This window comes from Anarrhichthys ocellatus, unplaced genomic scaffold (genome assembly GCF_004355925.1).
Source record: "Anarrhichthys ocellatus isolate YVR2014 unplaced genomic scaffold, GSC_Weel_1.0 scaffold24, whole genome shotgun sequence".
Classification (NCBI taxonomy): domain Eukaryota; kingdom Metazoa; phylum Chordata; class Actinopteri; order Perciformes; family Anarhichadidae; genus Anarrhichthys; species Anarrhichthys ocellatus.
In genome coordinates, this window is record NW_022280054.1 from 9,455,780 (window position 1) to 9,479,087 (window position 23,308).

Sequence of the window (23,308 nt, forward strand, 5' to 3'; positions counted from 1 at the left end):
CCCCCCACACACACACCTCTACAACCATCAGGCTTAGATTCCACGTCCTCACTGTCTGTGTGCAGGTGTAAGAGTGTGTGTTAGCGTGCGTGTGCAGTCGCCTTTCACGCGTGGTTTTCAGGGAGAGTGCAAGTGTTGTGTTACACATGACATTGTGCAGCAGCACTGTATACACACGGCCACTGCCAAGTACAGTACGCGAGTCTGCGTGTGAGCACAGTGGGAGACGTGATACAGCAGGAATTGAGAATGACGGACATGAAACGTAGGACAACGTTGTGAGAAATGCAGAAAAGAGGAAGTGACAGAGAGGAGAGGAAACAGCTGGGTCAAGGGTGAGTGGATTATGGGAAATTAGCTCAGCACGAAGCTGCGGTTCTGTTTTTCCCCCCCTCTGTCTCCGTTGTGTCCGTCTGATCCTGTACATCCACTGTCTCAGCAAAACTCAGGAAGGACAGTAGGAGGCAGAGATGAAGTTACAGAGAAAAAGGGCACGACAGGAAGGCTAAATAGCAGACGGCAGACAGTGTGAAACTGAAGAACCTGATGAACTGTACAAGTTGGCTTCATTGAGTGTAGACTTGCAGCCTGCTGCAGAGGGACAAGATGGATAATCCTGTGCAGCGGTTAGCTCTCAAAATAAAGCATATCAACCAATCTTTTACGCAATTTCTAAATATGTTTTGGGCTCTGACATCATCACCGTGTGTGTGTGTGTGTGTGTGTGTGTGTGAGTGAAAGCGCTCACGTTAAAGTTTAGCAGAACAGGTCGCCCAACCTCCCCGGATCAGTGTTTGCTCTAGTAACACGACAGTATTTGTTCCGTGTTGTTACGGAGGACAAAACACAGTTGGCTCAAACTTGACATTGACAGCATTTGACCCGTTGCGTTCCCTGATTAAGGTCCAGGGGATGAGGGGAGTACGAGTATAAATACACCCAGAGACAGAGTCACGAGCAACGGATGAGTAAACTAAATAAGGACTTTATTAACAGTTAAATGAAAAGCTCACAAACAACTGTCTAAAAGAAAAGTAGCACTGATTATCAAAAGTAGCAAAAGAAGGACCAGAGAGTGCAATACTTGTAATTGGTTGCACTACCAAACCCGGCACATCCAACACACACACAGCTTGAACTCGCCACTCGGCCCACTGGGGCTGTCTGTCTGCCTCTGCCGGCCTCCTAACCACCAGGTCCTAATCGGTGATTGAGCCCAGCCGCGTACATCCACACACTGCAGCTGCTGGGCTTGGAAAAGGGAGGCACCTGCATAGACACTTGGGGGGGAGCCTTTTTATGTGCTCTCCGCATTTAGAGGTATAAATGCAGGAGCACCATTGCCCTGAGTGCTCTCTCTCTCTAAGTGGCAGAGCTCTTGCTCGGCATCCTTAAGGTTATGGTTTACTGGTCCCATGGCTGTCATCTGACATCAGCGGCTGCAGAAGTGGGTCTTCCAACCTGTTCTATCGGTATCTAGTGTGCCACTGTGAGACTTAAAGAAAGGCCTAGTTATTCACAAATGCAAGCAGGTGCTCACACAAAACAAACGCACTCAATGTTTGGTGTCCAGTTGAAACACTGACCTCAGTTTATGACGAGTCCTCCTCCGCAGTGCAGTGACCTCAGTCACAGTTGGTAAGATGAAGTGCTCCAGAGAGGAACAGAGCCCCGTTTGATGCGACCTGCTTTGATGGATCCAGACTCACTTTTCCATCACGGTGCGACCAACATTCTCAGTTGGCCGCACCCTTTATTTAATGCATGGTATCAATCGGCGGTGGAAGGTAACTAAGTACGTTCACTGAAGTACTTCTGTACTCAAGTACAGTTTTGATGCGACTTTCTGCTCCACTGGATTTCAGGGGGAAATATTGGACTTTTTACTTCAATACATTTGTTTATAATGGTTGTATGAAATACAATGCATTGTTATATGGTAAATAAATCACCCAACTCTATACAAATGAACTCTAGTGCAGCCAGCTCCACTAATGCATCTTACATGTTACTGCGTCAATAATAAGAAACTAATATTTAAATATATAATAATGTAACAACTAAAGAGCCCATTTGGCTGCATAGGGAGTCCTTTCTGTTTTATACTTTAGGTAGGCTACAGTTTCTTGAAAATACAGTGTTTTTTAATTCATGGTAGTACTTTTACTCAAGTAAAATATCTTGGTACTTCTTCCACCACTGGTATTAATCAATGACACTGTCTCAGTCGGTCTCCCCTTCATCATCAGTGGCGTCTGAGTCAGAACTTCTCGTTGTCGCTTCCCCCCCTGCCCAGCCTCCTCCTCCTCTCCTCTTTTTGCTTTTTAAAATAATGAGTGATAAACCGCTTCATTTTTTTGGAATGCAGTAACGGCTAAGTGGATCGGTTCGTGAAAAGCGGTCCCTCTATCGCCGAGGCGAGCGCGAGCTCGACCTACCTGACGCGTTCTTCACGTTCACTTCTGAGACTCAGGAGGCGGGGATGGAGTAGACAGAGGCTGGTGTCCCTGCTCCATAATGATCATCGTGCACTCGCATGAATGCAATCGCGTGACATTTTTAACTCACTCACTAACAAAAAAAAAAAACCGTGATTGCATACATCCTGTCCTGTGTGCTGGCCAGCTCTTATCTCCGCTCGAACACTGTGGAGGAGGGGACTCGCGCTGTCTTCCCTCTCAGACCCCCGGTATCCTCACAATCACTCCCTACTGGCAGCTGCAAGTGTGTGAGTAAGTCTGTGTGTGTACTCCAGCTGTGTGGAGGAGAACATTGTGTTCCGAGTTCAAATTGGGTCGTGTTTAACTTGCACTGGCTGAGCCCGTAGACCAGAGGCCAGCTGAGTGGATCGTCGTAACACTGACATAAGCCCGTGACAATGCTCGCCTGTCCCCTGCTCCCATCTTTTGCTTATTATGTGAAGCCTGGGTTCAGCATGTGCGGGAAAGAAAGTGACAGCAAATTACATAAGTTACACAAAATGCCAAGTGTGATTGGATAACTTGGAAGGAGCCCTTGTGTTTGAGGCTTCTATTCATGTGTTGTTCTTTTCTCTTCCCTCCCCAGTATCAGTGAGAGTTTCCTCACCGTGAAAGGCGCGGCCCTGTTCCTCCCCCGGGGAAACAGCCCCACGCCTAACTCCGCACCTCGCATCAGCCACAGCAGGAACAAGCACACAGGTAAAGACTCGCACACACCGATGACCGCTGCAGCTTCTCTCCGCCTCTCAAATGAACGCGAGATTAAATAGCAGTGCGTGTTTTTCAAATGGACATTCCTCCGCAGCATCATCGGTAACAGCTGGCGTTAACTTCACCGACGCTGTTTCACAACGATTCGGTTCACTGGTGCATGCAATGTGGTGGCCAGACTGAGGAATAAACCCACACTAAATATCTTCACACTTTAGGACGATGAAAACAAAGTTTAAACATTTTGGAAAACAAGAAAAGTAGAATGTGCTGCTGTCTGTGGATGAAGACGGCCTTTGTTGTTGGACCTTCTGTGATGTGAAATGGGCTGATGACTTTAAAAAGCATCAAAAGCTCTGTTTCAGAAATATCAGGCTTTTTTCCCCCTCAGATGTGGAGATCAGGCTGAATGTAGGCTGTAGTGAAAGAGACACTGGAAACTTGCCACAGGGATAAATGATACGTTATCTTAGGTGTTGTGTTAACCTGCGAAATGCCAAGAATGCAAGCGTTGTCCAAAAGGAGCTGAAACTAAATGAGGATGTTGAAATCCTTTCTATCCAGGTGACCTCCAGAAACATCTTCAGACCATGTTCACTGTGCTGCGGCCGGAGGACACCATCCGACTGGTCAGTAACACACACACACACACACACACACACACACACACACAGAAGCGGGGGGGGGCACATTGTGTTCAGGGAGATTAAACTCCAGACGGAGGGGCCGGTTTCAGTTCTTTGTTAGTAAATATAAAGACCTGAAACTGGTTATGAAAACAACTTTCGTTGGACATTGAAAGTCTTTACTCTGACGTCTGATAACAAACATACTCTTACATCAAAACATACAGTACATACAGTACTAGTATGTGTTTTTTTTAAGTCCCTGTAACATCTTTGAAATGGAGGTATTCCAGCAATGTCTTGCAATCTCCTCTCTGTCTTCACCCGCAGGCTGTGCGTCTGGAGAGCGCCTACCCTCAGGTAACCCGCTACATGGTGGTGGTCTCCACCAACGGCAGACAGGACACGGAGGAGAGCATCGTGCTCGGCATGGACTTTGTCTCCTGTGATAGGTCAGTGGCACAGCAGCGCTACAGTCTTGATGTTGTCCTGCACACATCCCCTGTATCACGTCAAACCCGGAGTTTTCTTGTTTGGTTGTGTAACGTGTTGATCTTCCCCCCCCCCCCCCTGCAGCTGTACAGTGGGTCTGGTTCTACCTCTCTGGAGTGACACTCTGATCCACTTGGATGGAGACGGGTAAGACACCACACCTACCCACTTCCTCTTACTGCTGCCTGGGGCAGCTGACTCTGCTCTACTCTGATGACTGTTATTTAGTCATTTCTATTGTAGGAAGATTTGTTGGTGTTGTAAGATGGCTATAAACTGTTAAAGGGCATCCCCTTCCTAATCTCTCTCTCTCTCTCTCTCTCTCTCTCTCTCTCTGTCGTCACAGTGGTTTTAGTGTTTCGACGGTGAACAGGGTTCATGTTTTCAAGCCAGTTTCTGTCCAGGCCATGTGGTAAGCAACATTTGTATTGTTTCCAGCCAATAACAGCTCTGTGAAGTTGCATCAAGGTTAAGTTTGCAGGCTTAGAAAGACTGTATACATTGTACTCCCCCTTTGACTTGGACCTCCAGCCTTTTATCTTTGTTACTGTTACTTATCTTCTCTCTCCGCTTCCTTTATTTATTTTTCACTATCTCTCTTCCTTCCAGCCTCTTCATTATCTTTCCCTGTCTCACATGCCAGTGCTGCCTCTTCATTTCCTTACGGGTCTTCATTTCCTTTGTCCCTTTGTTCCCTTCCTCTCCCCCCAACGTCTCCTGATACCTTCATCTATCTGCAGTCATATCTCTATTATGTCTCTTCATCGCTGCTCTTATCACCTTGTTTCTCTCACTAATTATTCAACCCGCCTCCCTTATTATATTTCTCATTTGCTTTTATTCATTCCTCACACAATTTATTTTGCACTGCGCATAATACCTCCCCTCCTTAGCCCGTTGTTATAGCCTTCTCCTGGTTTCACTTATTTTACTCTGTCAGTCATTTGAAGGACACTGTCACGTTCAGTCCAAATTTCACTCTGCAGCAGTTTTCTTTTGTCTTTTTGGCTTCGAGACAACCTCTCAAGTGTGAACCCTCCTCCTCCTCCTCACTGTGCCTCAGGTCGGCCCTCCAGTCGCTCCACAAAGCAAGCGAGGTGGCCCGCTGCCACAACCACTACCCGGGCAGCCTGTTCCTGACCTGGGTCAGCTACTACCAGAGCCGGGTCTCATCGAACCAGTTCTGCATGAACGAGTGGAACGCCATGCAGGACGTCGAGTCGCACCGTGCCAATTCACCCGTTCTCTTCACAGACCTGTGAGTAGAGACCACGTGAACACACACACACACACACACACACACACACACATTACGCAAATCCACAGTTCATACCGATGATGTAATATCTGGAATATTATTTGTTCTGTGGGGCATTCCAGTCATTTTCACAAGTTTTCATTTTGTATGCCGTGGAGGCAGAGCCCCCTTTGATGTGGAGTGCAAAATTCCTATTGAGTGAGTGAATGTTCAAATCAAAGGGTGTGTTGATTGGATACTCGCAACAAACACTGCATTTCACTCAGCAGGTTATAATACATCAACTAAACAATGTATAATGCATAAACTAAAAGAGTACAAAAGTATTTAGCGACTAAATGAAATAAAATTTACAAAACAGTTTGAATGCTGTCGCAATAGTTGCTTTTGACCAACGGTTGGTATGGTTTCCTTTTCCCTAACACTTCACTGTATCAGGACACTTATCTTGATCATGGTTACAGTGATCAACCGCTTGGAAAAGGACAGAATCATTCCTACAGAGAAGCTGTTTAGAGCCTCCACGTATCACGTAGTATAGTGTTCATTTATTCACATGAGGACATCTATCCATCCACTCGGGGATAGCGCCTGTGGTTGAAGCTGCCCTCGTCGAGTGGATTGATAATGTCTGGTCACGCAAAGCCTACAGTACGCTATATTTTATAAACGGTACTGTTCTCTATTCTAGTGTATCTGCATTATACAGGGGACAGTCATTTCATTTGAACAACTGTAGTTTGAAACAAATGAACTGTATTCTGAAGCAGTCAATAAAATGCAATAACTAGCGCAGCGATCTGTATTATAAACAAAGAAAAAGTCTTCTTTTAAAGTTAACATAATAATCATAATATAATAATCATCCGTTTTATAGAAATCATTTTGACCCGGAAAAAACAACCAGATGTGAAAAGTAACTAAAAGTGAAAGGTAATGGGTACAGCCGCTCCTTTTTATTAGAAATGGAACGTACTCCATCACAACAGCTTTGCCTCGCTACTGCAGCAGAACACTGCAGGGCATCAGTCAGCTGGGGTCGCATCGCTCCATGTAACCTCTCCGGGTGACGAGAAGCAACACAAACTAAAACAAAGTGGCAAATACTGAACTATGTGCAAATAGACACATGCTGATGAACACATGAGCCACAAGGGAACATAGAAAGCGCCGACACAGGCCGCTGGATTTATGTCTTTGCTAATATCAGAGAAATTCCCCTCTCTGCTGCTTAGTCACGTGCCCCGCGACGTATTTGGAGCGTCTCTCATTCACACACACGCACACACACACACTTCAGAGATCCTCCAGGGTCCAAAATAGCTGAGGCTTCGGTCGGCTTGATTTACTGCTGGAAAAATGGGACCCAGACAGACTAATAGATAGAGAAGCAGGTGGTAGGCAGAGGATGGGGGTCTTAGGGGGGGATTAATAAAAATGCTTCTGGATGGACAGGAGAGAGAAGCGGGGACAGACAGAGAAATCAGGGTCCACTTAAAGCTTGACTAAAAAGAAACACCCATGTTTACTGCCTGCCTGGAAACAGACTTTACTCTTCGGAGCAGGTGTGTTGGCACTCGAGTATACTTGTCATTAAGATTGCCACCTGAACTCCAACACACACATCCAAACACAACAAAGTCCCTGTTTGTTGTCCCGCACAGGGAGACTGCCAAACCGCATGACCTGCCGGTGTCTGTTGACATGGCAGCTCATGGCCTTGTAAAACCACTGTATGTGAAGTTCAGATAGCAGGGAGTGTTGTAATCTTGGCACAGTTATCGCGGTCGTTGATTAATGGGGATTACCGTGACTTCCCGTTGGCTGCTCCTCTATCAGCCGTTCAAGGAAGTGGCGTATATTTTCCATTCTTCGGTTACTCACTAGTGCCGTTCCTTGTGTCGTCACATGTGTACTTTTTTTTTTTTTTTTTTTTTGGGCCGCCCCTCCTCCAGCTCCAGGCTGTCTACGGGCAAGTCGAGGCTTGTTGTGGGGTTAAAGTTTTAGTGGGTGACCGTAACTAACCCGTATTTATTTCTCTTACCCCCATGGACTCAATCTCTTGGGGTCAAGACGTTCAGTGTTGAGGTAAACAAGCCGACTCTTTCCGATTCTTCATCACAGATGGATGCTTTATAAGCCTGCGGTTACACACTTTGTGGCCGTCACACTGACCCTCTTTGTAGCTGCTGACCCACACTGCTCTCTGCTAGTACTGTGAGGATCCAGCTAGAAGCAAAGCAAGAGAAATTTAGACAATGAAAGACAGAGAGTCTAGGAAACAAACTCCAGAGAGGTAATTAGGCCACTTGTTGGTATCATCAGTGTGACGTTCCAAAAGCTAAATGCGTCCCCCAGCAGAGTGGTTAGAAACGGAGCCAGGCACAACAGGCACAAGGGGACTTTGTTGTGGATCACTGATGGGCCACGCTCTCGGATTTTCTGTTCCCTCTCCAGTTTCTGAGAATCAGACAAAGTGGCAATTCTCTCCTGGAACAAGTAATCTCTTTGAGAGTAAAGTGAAAAAAACACTCAAAGAACAGAAGGAAAGCGTCGTTGCTGTGACTGTGAAGGTGGTTAATTGTGTCAAAGTTTTTTAATTATTTTTTTTTTTTGGCTTAGAGAAAATGTGTTTTTTCATAAAGGCGTTTGTCTCCATGTGCAGGCCCACAGAGAGGGAGCGCACAGAGAGGCTGATCAAGATGCGCCTCAGAGAGATCATGATGCAGAAGGACCTGGAGAACGTCACCTGTAAGGAGGTAAGAGGCACGCGCAATGAATGCCGTGACGTTAGCAGCTGGGTTTGACATGCGTCTTGGTTTTGCAAATGCAGCTTTACTTGTTTAGATACCCGAGTGCCAACTTTTTGGTTTTCCCCGTCCTACCAGATCCGTACAGAACTGGAGATGCAGATGGTTTGTAACCTGAGGGAGTTTAAGGAGTTCATAGACAACGAGATGATCCTCATCTTGGGACAGATGGACAGCCCCACCGAAATCTTTGAACACGTCTATCTGGTAAGAACCTATGAGTAAAAAGTGTGGATGTTTGGAGTGAACAATATACAGGAACCGTACTCAAAATCTCCCTCTTTTGTTTCACTATAGCTTGTAAGTTCTGACTCATTCTTACTTGTTTGTCATGCATTCATACACGTTGATATTAACTGTACTTGTGATGTCTCCAGGGCTCTGAGTGGAATGCCTCTAATCTGGACGAGCTGCAGAACAGCGGGTAAGACATCAGTCAGCAACCAACCCTACAAATCACACCTACTCCAGGCACACTCGCTAATATCATTTTAATAAACGGAGAGACTACGCTTCGTGAATTAAACGTTTACAAATTGAAGTTCATTGAAATGAGAGAATTCATTACCCCTGGGTTGAAACATTGCCGCTTTCAACGATACCTCACAGTCTTCATCATCAGATAACTACACTGAATAACTACATATGGATTAATGACAGTTTTATTGACACCAAGAGGTCATAAACCCACCTTTTCCTGTCTCTTATGTAGAGTGCTCTACATCCTGAACGTGACCAGGGAGATAGACAACTTCTTCCCGGGCATGTTTCAGTACCACAACATCCGCGTGTACGATGAAGAGGCCACCAACCTGCTGGAGTACTGGAACGAGACCTTCAAGTTCATCACCAAAGCCAAGTAGGCTTCAACGCACGCAAGCTTTGTCAGCTCCTACTTGGGTTCTCAGTCTTGTAATCCAACACAATTCCTCTCTCGTCTGTCTCTCTTTAGGAAAGCTGGTGCCAAGTGTCTGGTTCACTGTAAAATGGGCGTGAGTCGCTCCGCCTCCACAGTGATCGCCTACGCTATGAAGGAGTACGGCTGGGACCTGGACACTGCCTTTGACTATGTCAAAGAGAAACGGGCCGTCACCAAACCAAACCCTTCCTTCATGAAACAGCTGGAGGAGTATCAGGGAATTCTGCTGGCCAGGTGTGCTTTCATGTAAAAGCAGCTCTGCAATATGCACGTTCTTCAGGGAGCATGTTGGCGCTAACAAACTGTTGTTTCTCTTCGCTTCCACAGCAAACAAAGGCATAATAAGCTATGGCGCTCGCACTCTGACAGTGAGCTATCGGATCGCCCAGAGTCCATGTGCAAAGCCTCGTCTCACTCGTTGGGCCGCTCCGACTCGCACAACAACAACAGTTCCTCGCCCTCCTTGCATCACTTCCTGGGCGTGGCCGTGCTGCAAGCGCTCGGCGCGGAGCCCGGAGGCTCGGCCAAGACAAACGGCTGTGACTCCCACGCAGACTCCAACGGTGTGTGTGACTCACCGGGTCAGGAGGAGGAGGAGGAGGTCGGATCCGATTGCGGAGACCCCCTCCTGCTCCCCCTCCCCAGACCCCGGGCAGCCACCGTCGTCCCGGAGGAAAGACTGGACAATTCCACCAGCGTGGCTGTCACTGTGCCTGTTGCTTTGCCCCACCCTCCGCCATCGCTCCACATCTTACCCCCTACTCCTGAACTCCAACGTGCTCACCGGGGTCCCCCCACCCATCTGTCTATTTCAGTGCCCAAACACAGACCGGTGGAACTGTCCCTCAATCTGCCCGAGCGAAGCAGCTCGGAAGAAATCTCTCCTCTCACTCTGGGATCCGCTGACTCAGACGTAATAGACCAATCATTATCAGACGTTACAAGTGACAAGCAGAGCCCCCTCAGCCCTGCGAACATCACGCTTCTTCCGCTTGCTGCCAGTGACGACAACAACAACCCCAGCGAGCTGCAGATAGGCAGCGGGCGCGGCGAGGCCGACGGGTCGTCCAACCACAGCACGGACAGCATCGACTTCTTCAGCGCCAGGGAGAAGTTTCTGGGCCTGGCCCAAGACGGCAGATCCCGGACGCTTTCTGAGCAGGCACAGCAGAGGACACCTCTGTCGTTTGAGGAGAACGAAGAAACTGAGGTTAAGGAGGAAGAGGAGCAAGGCTATGGGAGTAGTCAGGTACACTGTCATTCAGCTTTATCTCTGTTAACGTTTCATCTTTGCTAGTACAACATGCTTCCTGCAGAAAGATCTGTGTGTTACATTTGCAATGCAAAAGTTACCCCAGTCTGCCCAGCCTACTGTCACAGCAGCATCTCATTTTGTATTCATATTCTGGACTGCATGTTTAATTCAAGAGGCCCACAGCCATGCAAAAAGAGTTAAATGTGAGGGAAAGGTTTTCTTTTGCACTGTGGTATTATTTCAGCCAAACTTTATTGTTGCCTTTAGAGATCCAGTTCTACCAACACACCAGTCTGTGATGACACAAGCAGCAGATTTCTGCACAGCGGGTCTGGAAGTAAAACTGGAATCTGACTGCACGAGAATTAGTTTCTAAGGCTGCAATCACACCGAGTCAGTGGGTAGTGCGTTTAGGCTGCAGCGTTGGGGATGCCGGAAAAATAAACCGCAGTGGCCACTGCGGAGAAAAGCTGAATTAGAATCAACGTTTGGAGAACAACAACCCGGCGGCACGCTGCGGCGGCCAATCTCGTAAACTGGCAATCCGACTGCAAGACGCCCATGGAGATATGAGCAGCATGCGTGTGACCAAAACACGATGTGTAACATGATGTGTCTCGTGTAGTCACTCCAATTTTAGCTTCATGCACTAGATTAAACCCCACCATTTTGAAAGGCCTCGCATCCTGATTACTTGTTGAAGTTGAAATTGAATCTGTTGATGCAGACAGACTCGTAGGCCGGGCATACTAGCAGCGAGACACTCCAGCCCCGCTGCACAACCCTGCTCTCATCGTCGTAGCGCTTGTGAATGCAGCCAAAGGACTTCAAGGTAGCAAATGAACTGAGCCAATAGCACAGATTCCACACGAAATCTTTATGAATCACAGTGACACCTCCTGGAAGATGAGAGAACAGTCCAGATAATATAGGAACACGTGCCACTCGTTTGTCTCCTCTTAATTTCTATTGCGATGTCCGATCGATGGTGTTTTATGTATAACAAGACAATAACTCATATTTTATGCACACGTCTCACTTGCTTGCTCTTTTTTTTTTTTGTCTCTCAGGCATCTCCACAGTCTGATGACGGCGTTGACAAAGCCAGCCCTGACCGAACTTCCCCTGACAATGGAGTGTCAGTCCGCCATATTGTCACAGAGATTGAAGCCATATGCCACCCTGCCTCCTGCCTTCCTGCCTCCTCCTCTGCGTCCCTCCCTCCACCCTCCCACAGCCCCCAGGTCATCCGATCGGACCATCAGACGGAGGCGGAGGCTGCCGAGGTCACGCACGGCTCTCTGACTCCTCCCTCCCACCCGCAGTCTCCCTCCATGCTGCCGTGCGACTGGCCGGCGGGCTCGGTGCGGCGAGCCACCGAGCAGCTGGAGCAGAAGCTGAAGCAGGAAATGGAGATGGCCGCGTCGCAGCGATCTCCGCTGCATTCCCCCAGCGCGGAACAACCTCCGCTCAGACTGTCCCTGTGTCCCCTGAGCGCGGAACATCCTCCCGTTGGCTTGCCTCAGGACTCCACAGAACGAAGGATCACTCAGGGAGAGGTCGCTGCTGTGTCTGCCAAGTCCAAAGACGAAGAAAAGCACACGGGGTCACAAACGGAGCTCAACTCCTCAAGCACAGACGACCTCCCCGACTCAGATATCAGCCGAGTCTCTGGTGCTACACTGGTCATTGTGCCCACTTCCATAGACAGCCACATGTTGACCTCATCACTGGCCTCTGCTAGTCAGTTAGAAGAATCATCTCGAGATACCTCAGCCCAGTCCCAAAGACAAAGCCAGCTCCAAAGCCAGCAACATCAGAACCAGGCCAGTTCACACCAAATGACTCTGGATGGGGCGACAGCGCAGGAGTCGGACACAGACGAGAGGCCGGAATCCGGTTCTGAGTTCCGGCGAGGGGGCTGTGGCCCCAGCTGTGACGCCGAGAGCAGGCTGGCCCGTGGCAGCCAGGAGCTGGAGAGGATTCAGCAGACTCTGAGGGAGCTGCAGGCTTTCCTCCACGAGGGCGTCAGCCGGGAGATGACGGACAGCCAAGACCAGGAACCGGGGCAGCCTCAGGGGCCGAGAGACGTTATGGACACGGAGCCAGAACCTTGTAAAGGGTCGAGTTCTGAACGGACCCTTCCAGACATGGAAGTAGGCCAGCGGCGGCGAGAGAGACAAGAGGGGAAGAGTTTCCTGGAGCCGATAGTGTGGCACAGAGCCATGGAGCTCGAGGCTCGTATCCGCCAGGCGGGCCTCACCCCCCCCCTCTCTAATGAAGAGGTCGGCCTCCTTGGCTAAACTGGACTGTCTGGAGCTGTCGGCCAACGACCTCAGCGACTTGGACCTGAGGACACACACCAGGGCGACGTCATCACATTCCCAGGACTCTTTCTCCGTGTCCACGTCTCACCCCGACGACACCTGGAAGAAGCAGAAAGTGTTGGCTCGCAGCGCTCACGTTGAAAAGACAGGTCTGTCCCACGGCGGCGGGGAATTTGCAGAGTCATCCTCGTCGCCCTCCCTCTGCATCTCCTCGTCCTCCTCCCCTGCACCTCGCTGCTGTCCAAAAGACGACACGGGTGAGAGGGAGGAGCCGGACGGGAGCGGCGCGGTGGCGCCGACGCGTCAGCAGGGCAGGGGACACTCGTCGAGACGATCTCGCAAAGGCTCCGCTGAGAAAAAGCAGCGAGCCGTCACTGTGCTATACAACACCATGTAACCTCAGCGCAACGGACTGGAAGGGACGCGACTGGAGCCGCGCAGATGTGTGAGAGAGACCGCATGATGCGTACGAATGTGTAGCAGGTAAACTGGAGACCTCGTGTGACCTCCGATACGTAACCATACGTTTAGTGTGTGTGAGAACTGAATTAAAAAAAACATGTTTGCATGTAAACCACTGGATGTGTTGTTTCAACTGGAGTTCAGGTTTGTATGTACAGTAATGAACTATGAATGTGCAGATGAAGATTGAACCCGTGCATACTTTATGCACTCCATTGTGTCTCGCTCCCATATTTTTTTAAAGAAGCGTTTGTTTTCAGTGTTTGACCCTCACTGCCTGTTTCTACAACTATGAGGGCTTTTTCTCCAAACAATGCACTTTACTGTTTCAATGGTTTTATTTTATTTGGAATGTTTCTTACCCCGGGGAGGATTCTTTTGCACTGATCTCGGTCGACTTGTCTTTGGAGCATGTGTTTTGTTGTTTGTTTTCAAAGTGCACAGACACATGTCTTTATTCAGATTTTAATTGAACCAGGACAAAGATGATACCATGTTTTGTTTTTTTAATTCAATGCTTTAGCATTAAATAAATGTGGTGAGTTTGTTTTGAATGCTGTGATAGTGTGCATTTGTTTTGTGTTAAGATGTGCTTCATCGGAAACAAACAAATATTTGAAGAAAAGGGAAAAAATGAAGGTGATTATGGGCTACAGATGCTGAAGTATTGGCGACATCACTGCCACCTGCCGGCCAAGCGGAGAACTACAGTGTTGAACCTGTCCTGCAGCACCGGGGGGGGGGCAGATCTCCGTCGGCGCTCGGCGCAGCTTATTTCAGGCTGACATTCTACCCACCGTTTCATGAGGGTAATTAAGTGGTGGGATGGAGGCCACCGGGGCCCCTGCTGTCGCCTTCAGTGAAACCGCAGCGGGAGAATATTGCTGAAGTAAGAGACGGAACTATTAGTGAGATTGAGATAAAAGGTTAACCTTCTCTTAACTGTAGCCGCAGCCATAAGCCTTCCGTGTGGTTAGCAGAAGCTCAACGATTTTTTTTTTTTTATACGATGAATTATTTTGTATTATTGTATAGTGAGTTATTATGACATGCTATACTATGACTGTATTTTATGACTCAACTATGATTTTAATGTCTTTGACATTCTATTCTATGAAATGTTTTTTTTTTATACTATTACTTGTTTAACATACTGTACCATGATGGTGGAGGAGAAGAGAGGTTACGTGAGACTTCCTCTTTGCATATTGATGCTCGCAGCTTCCCTGTCTCTCAGACACGCACGCGCGCACACACTTTGTTTAGTCTGTGGCTCTTTACAAATTCACTTCACACACGCCTGCAGCCCAGTGCTTCCGCCGTCCTGGTGTTATTCATAATGCCGAGCTGAGTCAGGGCAGTGCAGAACCTGCGGCTGCATACTGCTGATTCACTGGGGAAATGGCTTCAGTCTCTCCAGCCCGCCACCCAATCACAGAAAGCAGCCTTGGTGCTCTGAGTGGGGTTTCTTAGAGGTGTTAGGATCTCTAAACCGTCCTTTTCCTCGCTGTCAAGCCTTAAATAACTACAGGCATACCCCCCCCCCCCCCCTTGGATTAGGCTGAGGCGCTGGGAATCCATGTCACAGGGAGGATGATGGAGGTGGGAGCTGCTAAAAAACAGATCAACTCTCTGGTGCTGAGTGACGCTGCAGCTTCCCCCTATCTCGTGAGAAATTAATTGCCTTTGTCACCATCCTTCACTCGAGAGGACCGGAAGACTAACTTACAGTGGAGCGCTGCAGCTGAAACTTGGTGTGGGGGGGGGGTCAGGGGATTTGAAGCATGTGAAAGCTGTAATTTAAAAATAGATTTAAAAAAAATAACCCACTCATGCAATGCTGTTCCAAAAGATGTTTCTTTATTTGAATCATTATCTCAACTCAAATCCCAGCATTCACCATGAAAACATCTCGCTGCATTTATTTTCTGCAATATTTTTTAAAAAGTAAAAAAATGAATATTATATTCTTATCAATTAGGCAAGCTTAAATGTGAATTGGAGAGGAGTAAGAGGTGGCTCTCCTCAGTTTGTGCTGATAGTGGAGTGTGAAAGTTGTACATTTCTTTTGAAGAAATAATATTAAATTAAAGAAGGAAAAAAAAAAACAAGCTGTGCCCGTCCGCCCTCGTCCCTTGCAACAAAACTGCAAATGTTCCTCAGTGCTTGGCTCGCCTTGAGCCCTGCAACATGTTACTTACATAATGAGAGCCAGACTGAACAATACCTCCAATCCAAGAACAAAATGCTCCACAGTTGTTGTTTTTGGGGCGATTTTAGATTTGTTTTCAACATTCTGTGTTGTTGAACCAGCTTGCTTGTAGAGTAAAATCTCAAATTGCTGTCAATCGCCTCTACAGTGATCCTTTCACTCAGAGAGCGTGCTCTGATGTTGCAGGACTCCAGGCTAGACTCAAGTCGTACAAAATGAACCTCACACGTGTGCAGACCATGCTGAAATATTGCACACATTGTACCGTGACTTTGAAGAAATCCTCCGCTCACGTGAGGTGAGAGGATGCAAAAGTACACAAACATTTCTATTCCACAGTCCACTGACAAAGCACTATCAAGTCCCTTTTTAGTTTTAATTACACACAGGCCAGCCACAAACTCATTCAGTCACATACAATATAGTTAGTGCACCAAGAGTTCATCTGGCAGCCTCATCAAATCTGTGATTGTCGGGCTAAACCTTTAGCTTGTGCTCATACTCGTCATCTACATCCAGCAACAGTCATATACTGTACGTGATCTGCCCACAAGCTAAATACAGTACATCTGGATTTTGTGCAAATAAAAAAAAAATGTAACTTAAACACTTTTTTTTTTAAAATGACTATCATTAAATGTCATGTTTATCAACATTCAACTCGACTTGATCGAGAAGGTTACAGTATTCTCCAACACCACTGGTCCTGCTCTGCAAACACAACCGTTTTTTAAATAGTTAAGACTGAAAACCACACAACTCGGTGTTACAACACTGAGCGCGTGTGTGTGTGTGTGTGTGTGTGTGTGTGTGTGCGTGTGCAGAGAGTCGGGCCTAACACAGTATGTTTTCAGGACAGAAGGTGACCTGTTGACAACTGTGCTGAGAGCTGGTTTTGAAAGACACACACAGATATACACACACATACTTGCAAACGGACAGAAATCACTCATCCAAAGAGGCATTCCACTAAACTTGTTGTATTGGATGTATTGTTGGTTGTAAACTGGCACGGGTCGAGAAATGACAGTACCACGTGGCACCAGAAAGAGGAAACTGACGTGTCTCTCTGGCTGTCTGAGGCTCGAGAACCAGATCACTGTATGGCTTCATGGGAAAGGTCTGGCGAGGGAGATGGGAGAGAAAGGAGGAGGCCAATTGAGTGTGCTTAATAAGTACCCTATACTGCCCTTTTCTCCCATGTGTCCTTGGTCCAGACCCCTCCCCTCAGACCCCCGCTGGGCCACTCGGCTCTCATTTCTCCATGAGTGACAGCCGGATGATGCGCTGCAGCTCTGCCTCTTCCTGCCGCCGCCGGAGCTCCGCCTCTTCCTGCTCTCGAGTCGAGATCTCCATGGCAATGCGCAGCTGCTCGTCGTAGCTGCAGGTGGTCGGCTGCTTCTTGGAGGGGGTGGAGCAGAGGCTGGAGGGGGCTCGGGGCTTGTGCTGGGGGGTCCTGGGGTGAGGAACAGTGAAGGGGGTAGAGGATGGAAGAACACAGGTTGAAGGGCCCACTCTAGGACTAAAAGTGCAGACTGGATTGTTGATTTATCAATGTTAAATGTAGATTAATTTAAAACGTTTGCTGTCGGCTTATCGTGCCTTTCGACCTTTAGTAATGACTTTATCGACATGCTCAGCTTTAGAATTAATGGCTTATTAGAAGGTTAGCCCCAAATGCAGCCATACAAGACATTATGGTAACACCAAGGACACTGTATAAGAAAAGGACAAAATGTCTGGATTATAAACCGGTAATAACCCATAAGTGCTACCATGTTCTCCATTCTAGTTTCCATCTCAAGTGTATTTTAGACTCTCTGGGATAATTTAATTCCTGTCTTGAAGAGGACATGTTGAAATTTCTTTTTTTTAATTTCATAATAGTCAGAAGTCTCTATAATGCATGAAGAATCATTTGTTTCGAGGTATCACGATGATAAGATGTTCGACATAATATTCAATCAAAACAGCCAAGATTGCATTTGCCTTTTTACCCCTTACAGTCCGTGAATTAAAGAACACCACAATTGCTTTCAACCCCAGTTTCCTCCAACATTATAACACTGATGTAAGTAAACACTGCAACAGAAAGATTGTGTCAAATAAGGGAAAGACTGTGTTTCTATCCACTCCTCTACAAACAGGGGGAAGAGAACACCATCTGAAGATAACACGCTTAAGTCAACAGCAGTACTGCTGACTAGGAAAGCAGGAAACTCCCCATCCTCCAGTCTCCCCCTTTTCACACACACACACACACACACAGCAAATAGGAGATGAAAGGAGAATAGCAGGATGGATAAGAGAATAGAGTTGGGGAGGACAGGACGTGAGTCAGGGATGGCGTGAGAGATCTGCAGGATGGAAAAAAAATACAATGGAAGACTGTAAGACAATGATGAATGACAATATGTAACAGAAGTGACAATATAGGTGAAGGAACAGCAGGAAGTATCACTTTTGTCCTGACAGTCATGGAAATTTATGGGTTTTTTTTAGGATTCCAGCTCTTTTGAAGATGCTGGTTGTGTCCTGATAATAGAGGGGTTGGACTATACGGTAATTACGGTAAAACTGCACTTAAAACTCACCTATTCAAATCTGCTTTTAACCTCTAGTCATGTATGTTTTCTTTCTTTCTTATGTTTATTTTATTTTATTTTTATTTTTCTTACTGTTATGTCGTAGATTTTGTTCTTATTATAAATGCTTCTATTGTTTCTGTTTTTAACATGTAAAGTGTCTTTGAGTGCCTTTTAAAGCGCTATATAAATAAAATGTATTATTATTATTATTATTATTAATTTAAAAGGACAGAGAGCAAGACTGAGGATAAGAGAAAAGGATGGAAAAAGACAGAAAAAGACCGATGCAGGGGATTAAAGAAAAAGAGACGTCTGACCTCTCCAGACGACTTGGCTCAGGGGGCAGAGTGTGTGTTCCTGGCTTGCTGTTGGTCAGCGCCTCCCAGATGGTCACCTAGACACAAAGAGGAGGTACAGGAAGTCAGAGAGCGAACACAGGAAGTGGGTATAGTGGACAAATAAAGAGATGGTGGTGCATGTAAAACAACAGCATCCTCCCTGCAGGCCTTTTCCTGTTAATGTATGCTAAAGTACCTCTCACACACAGCAAGAGCAGGCTGGCTGTATTATGCATTATGAACTGAATGTGAACTAGATCGATCCTGGCCTTGGTTCTTTTGTACACTCGCCCAACATTAATATTGATAAGCACCTGTTTAAAACACTACACAATTAATACACCTTGTACCATTTGTTATAAACAATGACTTTAAGGATCGGATGTTTGGCCTGATTTCACAACAGAGTGTGCATGTGATCAATTTCAACAGCATGGTTCCTGTGTTTTTGCTCGACCTTGAGGCCCTGTCTCATAACCTAGTTAAAATACCTTTCACGTTTACTTGTATTATGTAACATGTATCTGGGGCGCTCAGTTGAGGCCCCTTATATCAGCCTCGGTTCCCCCTGGCTGGTAATTCCCTCCCTGTTCCTCCCTTCTATCGGGTCCCAAATTTAAGTTCAGTACACTGTGAATATCTAATTTGAGAAACTCACATGAATTTATATGAATCTTGGTTTCTTTGACAAAGTTGTGTGCTTATGCGGCGCGAGCTCTTCACAGTTGAATGATCAGGCAAACATCTGTGTTTGCAGACTTCCCTCCCGATTCTTTGTGTGCTGCTTTTGTCCTGCACCAAACTAGGGTTGCACATGCAAACTACCAACATTCTTCCACTACCTACCTATGACAAAAAAAAAAACATCTCCCTGGCTGCAACTTTGAATAACCTTTCATGACACTGCAAGTTAAGATTCATACTGTAGTAAATTTAAAGGAAAATGTAAATGAAAGATGGGAAATTACAACCTAATGGTGTTTGAGAAGATGATAGGCAATTTGTAAAATAGTTAATGCTTTGTATGCTTTACATGAAATGTCAGCAGTATGGTCCCTTAAAACTTGTCCTGCTTGAGTTGTAATGAAAAAAACGCCACATTTTCCATCAGCAGCAGTACAAAAGCTCCGGACAGGAGGCTGCCGAGGATGATTGTACAAACTGTGCACAAATCCTCAGCAGCAACCTTGCTTCTGCCTCCCCTCCTGTATCCAAGCTAAGAAAGCACTGAGGATGTTCTCTGACCTGCCTCACAGAGACTATTTATACTTCTCTCTCTGTACCGCTGGAAGAAGGCCAAGTCATATCAGGACCAGGATCTCTGGGATTTCAAACCAGCACCTATCCTGGGGCAGTGCTGAGAGTATAATGGGTCTGGGCTCCACACATCACAGGTAAATTATTCTGCTTATTGATTGTTTATGTTTTGAAAGTGGCCGCTTTTTCCCCTGCTGCACTGTGTCTATTTGTCTGGTATTGCTTGACTTATTGGTGAATTTACTGCTGTAATTTGTACTGGATATCTCAAAGGGGGAGTTATTGGGCACCTCTGTTGATATGGCAACATGGCTTTGTGAACCTTGAGAGTGTTGTGTAAAACATTTGCAATCTGTGCTAATTTAGTACTTCACAAGGAGAGAGAAGAGGAATATAGTGCAAAAGCCAAACATCTTCAACACAATAAGATAATTGACTGTAATCAGCTCACCTGATCATATTCGGAGCCGGCCTCCAGCAGACTCTGCTGTATGGCAAACTGCAGCAGGTCCTCCTCCTCATCCCTCATGCTGTCTCTCTGTTTGCCCCCGAGCATGGAGTATCCAGGCGGGGGCTCAAACACACATGGGGGAATCTCTCCGGCTCGACATGACACTGCAACACACGGGGACGGCAAAGGGCAACGTTATGTCAATAACTTGCAGACCGCAGCTTCAGTTCACACATTTCACTTTATTGGCCCAGGTTCTGCAGTAAATGTTAGTGGAGATTTAAACTACAGCTTATTGAAAAAGAATCTGCTGAATATAAAGTTGAGCTGAGACTCATCTGTAATTTTATCAGCTGAAGAAGAAGATTTCCAAAAAGACGGCACTGGTAGTGTGTATGGGAGTGTGTTCCTACTGGTGGAGCTGGAGCTGGAGACGCTGGAGGAGTCACTGCCAGGAGATGGGGTGTCTGTCCTCGGGGTGTCCCTCTGTCCGTCCCCCTCCACCCCCACTTCGTTGTCAGCCCGGACGCCAGTCCCTTCCTCGCAGCCGTTCAGGTTGCTGAAGGTGATCCTGGCATTTAGGATGTGGTAGAGAGGGATCTCTGCAGGGAGTGGAGAGAACATGAGCAGAAGGTGACATCTGTTTGCGTCTTTGCATCGGTCTCATCATCCAGTTAATCCTTTTATCAATTCTTTTATTTTACGTGAGCATACTTGCAATTTCTTCTGTCCTTTTTACTCACTTTATCTTTCTGTCTTCATTTCTTTCCATCCATCTTTGTATCTATTGTAATTTCCCATCGTACCCCTTTATTTAACCAGCCATCATTTCAAACTCCCCCACCCCCCCTCAACCCTTCCATCCGTCTCACTCTCCCAGCACTCACCGATCTTGACAGGGAAGCCAGGCGGCAAACGCAGAGTGATGAAGTCTCGCAGCTTTGCGAACAGGGCGTTGGAGATTGCCATGAGATCGATGATCGGCACCACTTGTTCTGCCAGGGACAGAGGGTGGGACTCGCACAACCACAACTTGGCTTTAAACCTGGAAACAAGAACACAAACACAAACACAATCTGAGGACATGGATGACGTGACCAAATACAATCCTGGGTGCAGAAGAAATTTATGTCTTCATTGAAGTGATGAGCTCTTTGACCAGACGTACACAAAGACATTGATTACATCAGCTAACTGTTCACAAGCTGCTTGCTGAGTCGTATTGAAATTGAGGCCAATCAATGGTTATATTTTAACTTGTCTGATAATCAACACAGCATTGGGAGGCAGCTCATTATGTCAACAATGAAACTTTCAAATAAAAAAGACAGACAGTCCGATAGTCAGAGGAACACAGGGCAGATGATTGTACAGCAGGTTGGCAGGTGGATTAGAGAAGCAGGATATTGAAAACCAGTATCATTACAAATAAATAGCATAACATTCATACTGAGAGAAGCTGCAGGGTTCTTTGAAATATTTTTTTGTTTTGTTTCCTCAAGAAAAGATGACTTGTCATGAGCAGATTGAATATGTTTCTTTTCCCCTGACTATTATTTGTCCGTGTTTCCCCTCAGGATCTCGGTGGGCAGCTGCCATGAACGGCTGATTTGACTCTGCCTGCATGTCTGTGTGAGCCTGTCTAATCTCTGTCCATCAGCTTGTCAGCTCTGGCACTTGGCGGTGAGTTTTTTGGGAGGGGACTTCACTGTAAGCATGGCTGCCTGTCTGTTTTTCCGTCTGTCTGTGTCACCTCTGGGTCTTGGTGGTGAGCTGGCACGGGTGGCCAATGTCCCTCTGAGTCGGTGACAAGCTGGGGTTGAAGTATTCCTCAGCTGTCAGCGCTGCGGGGTTGGTCGTCACAGGACACGTCATCTGGGTCACCAGGGCCTGCGGAAAGTAAATTAGGAATTTTAACAATGTAGCCACATTTTGAGCCTGCTAAAGACTGGAGGAAAAGAAGAACAAAATTCTTTCCATGTTGTTGCATTTTCCTTTTAGTTGCAGTCAATTCTTCACAACCAATTTAATGTTTAGTAAAATTGAAACATTACAGCTTTGCAGTGGCACAAAGTGTCTGCAGAGCATCCGCCTAAGCCCCAGAAATAACCACAGAGTCGTGTGTCTTTGTTTGTAGAGAGGACAGAGAGGCATAAAGCGGAGAAGAGCAGAGGTGACAGTGAGGGGGAACAATAACACAAAAAGAAGGAGGGAGGGACGTATGAGTCATCGAAGCTCTCCAGCAGAAACAAATTAAGAAAACATAATCAATATTTGGGAGCAGGTTGGAGTCCCTGACCTATTGTTTCACTCTGCAGGCACGCTCTCCTGTTGACACAGAGGACCAGGATTCATACACTATCCACATCCAATGAGTTCAATGGTGATGATGCCAATATTAAAAACCCTGATTCATTCTTGACCACCAGCACCAGAACCCATTAATCACACTAATCACACTAATCACATTGATCACATTAATCACTTTAATCACATTAATCACTTTCCTTGTTCCCTACTCAACCACTGTGCGTTTTGAATTTATTAGATTGGGTTTGAATTGATTTGCCGACATTTCCTCAACTCGCAGAAGAAAACAATGCTTCATTGAAACATAACACAGGAAAATCCCTAAAATTGCAATTTTAGCATCTAAATAAACTGTCCACTTACGACGTTATTCGGTCCCATGTGTTGCTCAGCAATCCCAAGGAAGTTCTGCAGTGGAGTCTTCCCACCTGCTCACAGACAAACAGCAGTGACGAGTTAGATTAAACTCAAACTGTCCTGTTAGTCTGAGTTTTAGAAACACTACACTACACTACAGAGCACCCAAAGCTGGCTTCAGCTGCTGCTCGTTTATCAGGAGATGATGAAGAATGTGCTCATTAATCTCCACTGTGGTGTCATTCTGCTCCACAATGTTTTGCTCAAGACAACTTATCGCATTTTGTGTTGTGGTCTTGTCATCGACTACGGGCCAGTATTAAATAAACAGAGCCACTCTGGACTGAATTGAATTTAACTGAAGTAAATTATGCTTTTAAGCCGCTACATAACAGTAGAGTCAATCCAACATATTTTTCTAAATATCAGTGGACCTGAAACTAGCAGCAATATGA

General features: G+C 46.5%; 2 protein-coding genes across 4 annotated transcripts in view; one reads left to right on the forward strand and one right to left on the reverse strand.

Moving 5' to 3' along the window:
• The window catches only part of ssh2a (slingshot protein phosphatase 2a), a 22,971-nt gene extending 9,077 nt beyond the window's left edge, over positions 1 to 13,894 (forward strand). Inside the window, 14 exon segments of the mRNA XM_031860494.1 lie at positions 3,067 to 3,179; positions 3,756 to 3,820; positions 4,148 to 4,269; positions 4,394 to 4,456; positions 4,656 to 4,721; positions 5,373 to 5,567; positions 8,233 to 8,326; positions 8,456 to 8,584; positions 8,755 to 8,801; positions 9,090 to 9,236; positions 9,330 to 9,530; positions 9,624 to 10,545; positions 11,622 to 12,815; positions 12,817 to 13,894. Of these exon segments, the coding sequence (XP_031716354.1) occupies positions 3,067 to 3,179; positions 3,756 to 3,820; positions 4,148 to 4,269; positions 4,394 to 4,456; positions 4,656 to 4,721; positions 5,373 to 5,567; positions 8,233 to 8,326; positions 8,456 to 8,584; positions 8,755 to 8,801; positions 9,090 to 9,236; positions 9,330 to 9,530; positions 9,624 to 10,545; positions 11,622 to 12,815; positions 12,817 to 13,275 (3,817 nt within the window). The 3' untranslated portion in view covers positions 13,276 to 13,894.
• ankrd13b (ankyrin repeat domain 13B) overlaps positions 13,140 to 23,308 on the reverse strand; it is a 34,730-nt gene continuing 24,561 nt past the window's right edge. For 2 of the 3 annotated variants that reach the window (XM_031860496.1, XM_031860495.1), the window contains 7 exons: positions 22,860 to 22,924; positions 21,940 to 22,076; positions 21,074 to 21,231; positions 20,600 to 20,788; positions 20,187 to 20,350; positions 18,458 to 18,534; positions 13,140 to 17,008 (listed from right to left, as the gene is read on the reverse strand). In XM_031860496.1, the coding sequence (XP_031716356.1) occupies positions 16,807 to 17,008; positions 18,458 to 18,534; positions 20,187 to 20,350; positions 20,600 to 20,788; positions 21,074 to 21,231; positions 21,940 to 22,076; positions 22,860 to 22,924 (992 nt within the window). In that variant the 3' untranslated portion in view covers positions 13,140 to 16,806. Of the gene's footprint in view, positions 17,910 to 18,457; positions 18,535 to 20,186; positions 20,351 to 20,599; positions 20,789 to 21,073; positions 21,232 to 21,939; positions 22,077 to 22,859; positions 22,925 to 23,308 lie in introns of all 3 variants that reach the window. The other variant, XM_031860497.1, reaches the window with a different exon arrangement.